The following is an 8,734-nucleotide window of genomic DNA, read 5'->3' on the forward strand; positions in this document are numbered from 1 at the left end:
TATATTCATTAGGCTGATTATTTTTTTAATGCCCACATCTATCTCTCTCAAGTACAAGCACTGAAATCATGGGTCATGTCTATTCAGTTTAACATTGTATCCCTAATGGCATCTAAAAAAGTGCCTGGAACACAGTTGGTGCTCAATAAATGTTTGTTGAATAAATACAACAAAGTTTGTCATCATTGGCACTATTGACATTTGGAGATGGCTCATTCTTTGTAGTAGGGTCTGTTCTGTGCATTGTAGGATGTTGAACAGCATCCCTGGCCTTCACGCACTAGATATTGTAGCATATCTCCTCTTCCTTCAGCTGTAACAACCAAAAATTCTCCAGAAACTTCCAAGTATCTTCTAGGGAGCACTTGTGAGAGTCATGCCCTTTTTGGTGGCTGTTAGTACTTGGTCCATATATTGGTGAGAGCCCTGATATTTCTCTGTGTGTCGTTCCATCAAGTACCTAGAAACCCTTCAAAGACAGGGAATAGCAATGGACCCATCTCTGTACTCCCAAAACTAACATGGGATTTGAGACACAGAAGGTTGCAAATAATTGTTGAACAGATCTTTAAAAACTGGAATTTGCATTTGCATGCCAGTCATTGTCAATCACCCTACATAGATAATGTTATTTAATTCTCAGAACTATCCTAAGGGGTGACATTATTGTTAAACCTATTTTAATGATAGGAAACTGAGGGCCAAGAGATGAGATGTGATTTAACCAATGCCACTTTGCTTCACCACTTAATCACTGCACAACCCTGTCTGCAATTCAGAGCATCTTTTTACCTCTTGAGAGAGCCAGGGTCACCTAGCTCTGGTGCCATTAGCTGTTGCCATGGTGATGAGTCGTGGGGACCATTCGTGGAGGCTAGGAGCCATAGGGAGGAGGATGTTCCAGGAGAGGAGGATTCTGGGCAAAGAGAGCTAGGTAAGGAAGCTTAGCTGGAGTCTCACTTCTCCCAGTGGTGTCCCCTAATGCACCCCAATCCTCTCCACTGAAGTCCTACTACTTCTACAGCATTGATAACCAAGATGGATACATCAAAGTTGATGGCTCCAATTGGTCATTGCCTCAACTCACACTGGTCTCTCTGATCCTGAGCTCATTAAACAAAACTCGAAATTGTAAACTCATCCTAATTGCTATGGATATCCTTGTGTCAGGCACCATGCTGAGCCCTTCACAAGCATTGTCTTACTTTAGTCTTAAAACTATCTTAGAAGGTAGGTGCTGTTATATTCCTTCAGGGTAGGCTTAGAGAGGAGAAGTGACTTGCGTAAGCACAAACAGCAATGTATGAGAGCCAATCCCCCCACACCCACAGCAACCATGTTATCAAACTTGAAAAATTTTTAATCTATCTGCTTGGATAGACAAAAACTGTGCCTCACAGTTACCTTCACTTGCCATCATTCTTTTAAATTAATTTACTCAACAAATATTTGAGAACTTACCATAAACTGTGTAGGCATATAGCGGTTTGCAAAATGGACCAAGAGTTCCTGACTACATCAAACAATATTCTGGTGAGCAAAGATGGACAATAACCAGATATATGCCGGGTGGTAATAAGCATGTGTCAGACAAGTAACTCAAATCAAGAGACATAGAACATAGCCAGGATGTTTCTATTTTGTGTAGTATGGTTAGAGAAGGACTTTATGATTTTTGAGCTGAAATATTTTCAGAGAATTGAGATTGAGTCACTGATTTCTGAGATAAGAAAGCCTGGAAGAATTGCATGTGGGGGTGTGAGAGAGAGGGGGGCAGAGCCAGAGAGAGCCAGAGAGAGAGAATGATAATGGTAATGAGAACTTCCAAAGTTAGGTTTTGGACACATTAAGTTTGAGATACCTACTAGATATCCATGTGGAGATATTGAGTAGACAGTTGGACAGGGATGAAGATAAGAATTTGGGGGGTCTCCTATGTGCAGAGTGTACATAAAGCCCTGATACTGGGTAGGATCCCCAGGGAGAAATGACACTGATGAAGTCCAAGGATCAAATGGTTTTAATGGCTGCTTTGTGTTCCAAATATGAAGGAACAAACATTTGTTTAATAATCCTTCACTAATAGATATATCTAATGTTATGTTTTCCAATCATAAATGTCACTGCTTTGAATATACTTTTATTTACACAGATGCGGGATATATCAGTAAGAGGTCAATCTATTTGGTGGGAAAATGGGAAGCAAGTTCAAACCTGGGTCAGTCTGACCTCAAACACAGCTCCCCCCCACACCATCTCCAACTGCTTTGGAGTGAAGTGAGGTTTCTTATAATAAATATTATAAGCCATCATTCTGGTTTGTTCAGTACAGTATTATAGGAAATACATTGGTTCACCCAAGAAATATTTATTAATAAATTATATCTTCCAAGTATCATGTTGGTGGTGTGTGATGATGAGCAAGATGGACAGATTTCCTCAGAAAGCTGATAGTCTAAGGGATCACAGTAACTTAGCAGAAGACAGTACGGGCCTGACTCACTGTGGGTACCCAATCACCTTCCAGATTCTCTTTCCATTTAGATACCAGTAGGATCAGAGGCTAACTTGGCCTTTAATGAATAAAATGAGAGAAGCTAGGTTGCATTCTTATCCAGATTGGCTTTGCTGCTAGGCAAAGGAGGCATCTTGGCTTAATGTGAAAGGAATTCACTGCTAGACCAAATATATTATAAAATCATGAAGTAGTCCTGGATCTGTAGAAATAGTCCATCAATGTCCCAAAGATTCATGCTCCAGTGCTTTGTGGGTTGCAATTGCCCACCTGTGGTTTAAAAAGCTCCCGAGTAAACAAACAAGGGGTGGTGGAAAGGGAGGTGGGTGGGAGGTGGAGGTGACTGGATGACGGGCACTGAGGGTGCACTTGATGGGATGAGCACTGGGTGTTATGCTATATGTTGGCAAACTGAACTCTAATAAAAAAAAAATATGAATGAATGAATGAATGAATGAATAAATAAATAAATAAATAAATAAATAAATAAATAAATAATTTTTAAAAAAAATAAATAAAATAAAAAGCTCCCAAGTGCCTGAGTGGCTCAGTCGGATGAATATCTGATCTGGTTACAGTTAAGTGGTGCTCTCAGGGTTGTGGGATCAAGCCCCACATCGGGCTCGATGCTGAGCATGGAGCCTGCCTATGATTCTCTCTCCCCCTCTGCCCCTTCCTCCCATTTCACTCTATTTCTCTCTAAAAAAAAAAATAAATAAAAATAAAAACTGATAAAAGGCTCTCAGATCCTGGAGTGTTTGGTTAGAGGATAGACTAGTCCTCTAACCCATGAAACCCACTGTAGGAAAATGGTGTGTGAAGTGTTGGGTGGCCAGGACTAGGATTCACAAAAGATCTACAGCAGAAACTTGGTCCTACTAAGTTGCATGATGTTGGATGAGTCACGCAACCATTTTGACCCTCTGTCAAATGGAGCGGATGTGAATCTATCTGCCTTGATTCTTCATTGTGAGACTATAATGAGATGATGTACATGACAGGTAACAAGAAATATGCAGCGCAGTGTGCATTCTGCAAAGGAAGATGGTCTGGACTTCCCACTTTTGACTGAAGTTGTTTCCTACAACCTCCCACTTCATGATTTCATGGGATATTTTTATTGCTCAAGTTATAGAGAATAACTCAATTCAACTTTAGGACAAATGATGAATAATTTATTATTCAACTAAAACATGAATAAACATATTTTCTTTTTTTTTAGCTTTAGCTAATTTGAGTAATTTATTGTTTGTGCATTTCAATAACATTTGTTGTTGTGTACAACAGTATCACCATAAACTGGTGTCCATTAAGTATTATGATACATTGCAATTTTAAAATAATCCATAAATTCATATTCAGAAACTAACTTTGTCAAGGAAAGCTTTTTTTAAATTTTATTTATAAATAATCTCTATACCCAACATGGGGCTGGAACTCACAACCCTGAAATCAAGAGTTACATGTTCTACCAATTGAGCCAGACAGATACCTCAAGGAAACCTTTTTTTTTTATTTTGTAAAGATTTTTTTCATTTATTCCTGAGAGACACAGAGAGAGAGGCAGAGACATAGGCAGAAGGAGAAGCAGGCTCCCTGCGGGGAGCTGACGCCCTGAGCTGAAGGCAGACACTCAAACACTGAGCCACTCAGGCATCCCAAGGAAACCCCTTTTTGTCATTTTAATATTTTTTTTTCACTGAAGTTCAATTTGCCAACATGTAGTATAACACCCAGTGCTCATCCCGTCAAGTGTCCCTCTCAGTGCCTATCACCCAGTCACCCTATCCCCCTGCCTGTCTTGTTTGGGAAACCTCTTTTTAATTGAGATATAAATGACACATAACATTGTGTTAAGTTTAAGGTGTGCTATGTGTTGACTTGATACATATATATTTTGATATGATTACTACTATAGCATTAGCCAATAATTTTATCATGTCACGTAATTATCATTTCATTTTTGTGGTGGGAACAATTAGGATCTAGTCTCTCAGCAACTTTTAAGTTACTGATACAGTATTGTCTATAATCACCATACTGTGCATGAGATCTCCAGGACTTATTTGTCTGCTCATTGCAAATTTGTACCCCTAAACAACATTTCCCCAATTCCCCCATCCCTCAGTCTGTGGTAACCAACCATTTTACTATCTTTTTTTACAAGTTCAGCTTTTTTAGGTTTTGCAAATAAGTAATATTATACAGTATGTGTCATTCTCTTAAATACACATATTTTCAACAAATTATAAATACTATGTAGCATGGTCAACCTTAACCGCCCCCTCACGCCCACAGGGAAGCAGTACGCCGGTCTGATAATGAGAAATGCCTTTATCCTGGACTCTGTACTCGCTGTGGCTCAACGAAGAGTTCCCCACTGGCTTGTGTGCCACATCGCTCTCTAACAAAGCAGACAATTTCTCACAGTGGGATTTTTCCCTTGTACTGATTGTAGAGACTTCTCTCCTTCTGTGCAGCTGCTCAAGATGCATACTTGAAATGCAGAGGTTTCCTTGACTTTTTCTGTGAGTCTGCTTTATTATAATAGTTTCCAATTATTATTGCACAAAATTTTGGGTTCTTTGCTCTCCTCCACTTTAATCTGGCTGAGTCTTGTGTAGCCTTATGAAATCCACGCTGTAGGTACCCATTGTTGCCTAGTAGAAGGTGGGGACCTGACCTCTTCCATTTCTCTTCATAATATGGATTAATGGTGGTGGGAGTAATTAGACCACTCTGGCTCAGAATCTGGCAGAACAGATCCTAGGTTTGATGCTGCCTGATAAAGTGTCCTGCAGCAGGTAAGAATCACGAAATCTGATTTTCTCTGTGTCATCATCTCATACATCTTTCCACTCTGAATACACTCTTAATGCTAATTAACCTTTGTGTATACCTTTGGATGTTGCCTTCAAGGGTCCTTGTAAACCTTAAAGCATCAGATAAATATAGGTTATTATGTGGTTACAGGGTGCCATTTCCAATGGTAGCATCTGGTAACCCAATTTAGCTGTTTCCAAGTAATTCCTCCCAGATCATCATATTTTTTCTGGATACAATTTGCTGAGGAAGGTCTTCTTCATGGCGGTCTTCAGTTCCTTGTTCCTGAGACTGAAGATGATGGGACTGAGGAAAGGTGTAAGGATTGTGTAGGTGATGCCCATCAGAGTGTCTCCTTCCAGAGACTGGGGAGCCTTGGGCTTGAGGTAGATAACAGAGGCAAAGCCATAGTGCACGACCACCACAGTGAGGTGGGATGCACAGGTGGAGAAGGCTTTGTGCCTGCCCTCAGCAGAGGGGATCCTCAAGATGGCAGCCACGATGAAGGCATAGGAGAGGAGGATGAGGAGAAAGCAGCCCAGCAGGGCGGTGATGCACACCAGCCCCACACCCAGGGCCACTATTGGTACATCAGTTCCACAGGCCAGCTTCAAGAGAGGGGGCACATGGCAAGCAAAATGGTGGATCTCATTGGGTCCACAGAAAGTGAGGTGGAAAACAGCTGTGGTCACCACCAGCCCCATGACCAAGCCACCAACCCAGGACCAGGCCACCAGGCAGGTACAACCTCGGGGGCTCATGAGCACGTTATAGCGCAGAGGGTGGCAGATGGCCACATAGCGGTCATAGCCCATGACCGTGAGCAGGAAGGAGTGGGTGAAGCCGAACGTGAAGGAGAAGAACATCTGGCTGGCACAGGCCACAGAGGTGATGGTGTGGCGGGAGGAGAGCAGGTCTACCAGCAGGCGCGGGGTGATGACCAAGGTGTAGAGGATCTCGGAGATGGACAGGGCGCACAGGAAGAGGTACATGGGCGTGTGCAGGCCGCGCTCGCTCCTGACAGTGGCCATGATGAGCAGGTTCCCCAGCAGCGTGAACAGGTACATGAGCAGGAACAGCAGGAAGAACATCAGCTGAAGGTGGGGGAAGGTCGAGAAGCCCACGAGGATGAATTCAGTCACCACTGAGAAATTGCCTCTCTGCATGGAGGCTGTGCCTAGGGCAAAGTGTCACAGAGAGACCTCGGCTACTGGATGGAGAAAGGCTTCCACCACACCTGGACCTGGACAGGAGGCTGCCCCTGATCAATGACAGCTGTCATTTATGAGAATTAGTAGAGGGAAACTTCACTAGAATGCACCAAGAGGTTTCAGCAGGGATAGCCCTCATGACCGGCCCCTCCTAGTACCATGCAAATCCAACAACCAGACAGGGAGAGGTGGACTTGACCTTGGGGGTGGATACTACTCCTCATCCCTAACAGCTGTCCCAGTGAAAGGCCACTATACTTTGAACTCTCAGTTTACTCTAATGGACTTTTTATAACACCCTTCCTGACTTCATCTTTTTTCCTTAAAAAGTCTACCTCTCCTTTGTTCCCCTCAACCTACCTTTGGTTCTGCAGAAGCTTGTTTGCACTGGGTTGTGATTCTCTTTTATTCCCAAATAAACACATCTTTTGCTGGTAAAATAATTGGTGCTTTTTATTTTTAAGGTTAACGTACTGACTGAGTTCCCACTCTTTGCCTCTTATGATTTAGCCCTCTCATTAACCTAGCAAGGGAAGTGCTGTTTTTATCACCTGCATTTTGAGCATCTTGAACATACTCATTAAGAGTATTGCTGTGCAGGGGCACCTGGGTGGCTCAGTGGTTCAATGTCTGCCTTTGGCTTAGGTCATGATCTCAGGGTCCTGGGATCTAGTCCCCCATCATGCTCCCCATAGGGAGCCTGCTTCTCCCTCTGCCTATGTCCCTGCCTGTCTCTGTGTGTCTCTCATGAATAAATAGATAAAATCTAAAAAACAAAAGCAAAAAGCAAGAGTGTTGGTGTGCATAGAGGTTGGGCAACTTGCTCAAGGTGAAGCTGTCAAAATGGCAGAGCTAAGCCTTAAACCCATGGCTGGCTATCTCCAAAGACTATGCCTTTCATTATCCTTCTGGGTTACCTCTCTAAATGAAAATATTGGGAGCTTCCAGCCATTGTCACTGTGTTCTCCTACTCCCTTCTGATAAATTCCGTTCTCCCCATAGCCTCAGACACCACATGATACCCCTACCCCATGGCTACAATTTCTCGGACCTGCATGCACCTCTAACTTAAATCAGATTCTTTCTCTGGCATTACCCATGCAGGGAGTCAGAGGCAGAAGGCTAAGTAGAAATAACCTTCTGGTTGTTTTCCAGATCCCGTGAGACATGTCTGTATGTTCCAAGGCAATATAACATGGCCATGAGATAAAGGGACATGGGAGCCAGCCAACCTGAGTTTGAATTCTTGTTCTGCCTACTGTGTAAACTTGAGCAAGTTTCCTCACCTCTCTGTACCTCCATTTCCTCCTGCCTACTTCAAAGAGTTGCTATGAGAAATATATGAGTTATTCTTGGAATGTGACCTGACACTAGCAAGTGGTACCCATGATAATTAAATCAATATACTAAGTGAGGAAACACAGTCTGGAATCAGTAAATCACTTCAGTTTAATGAGACTTTAATGTCTCTTTATGGATAACTTAACCACTTTTAAATGACTTTTTTATGAGGCAATATAAAGTTTAAAAGGGCTGTAAACCAGTAATCTGCTTTCTGTCTCTATTTCACTGTTCTGGACACTCATCTAAATGAAATCATACACTATGTGGCCTTTGGGGCCAGGCTTCTTTCATTCCACATAATGTTTTTGAGGTTTATCCACATTGTAGCAAGTAGCATTCTGAGAACTTGGTTGCTTTTTATGATTGACAGACATTCCAGTATATGGATAAACCATATTTTGTCTATTTACTCACCATTTAGCGGATATTTGGATTGTTTCTACTTTTTCACTGTTATGAATAATGCCACTAGGAATATCCATACTTGCAGGTGTTTAAAGCACAATAGTGATTGCCAGGGGCTGGGGATGGACAATGGGAAATGACTGCTAATGGACACAGGGTTTCCTGTGAGGATAATGTTCTGGAACTAGATAGAGGTGGTGGTTTTACAACATCATGAATGTAATTAATGCCACTGAATTGTATGCTATAAAAAGGCTAAAATGGTAAATTCTATGTTGTATGTATTTTACCACAATTTAAAAAATAAGGGAAAAGTAGTCAGTGCCCTCTTAGGTAGGCATAGGTCCCTAATCAAGCCCTGACAGGTGGATAGTGAGAATGAAGGAGGGAACAGCTACATTGGTGACTGGAGGCTGTATTCCCCAAATATCACCAG

The 8,734-nt window shown here is 42.1% G+C and overlaps 1 protein-coding gene across 1 annotated transcript; it reads right to left on the reverse strand.

Annotated features, from left to right (window-relative positions):
* Positions 1-5,556: 5,556 nt before the first annotated feature.
* LOC112913280 (olfactory receptor 10H1) lies at positions 5,557-6,504 on the reverse strand. The gene has a single exon (XM_025989864.1). It carries the CDS (start codon positions 6,502-6,504, stop codon positions 5,557-5,559), a length of 948 nt encoding a protein of 315 aa, XP_025845649.1.
* Between the last annotated feature and the right edge of the window lie 2,230 nt (positions 6,505-8,734).

Source organism: Vulpes vulpes, chromosome 9 (genome assembly GCF_048418805.1).
Source record: "Vulpes vulpes isolate BD-2025 chromosome 9, VulVul3, whole genome shotgun sequence".
NCBI classification, from domain to species: domain Eukaryota; kingdom Metazoa; phylum Chordata; class Mammalia; order Carnivora; family Canidae; genus Vulpes; species Vulpes vulpes.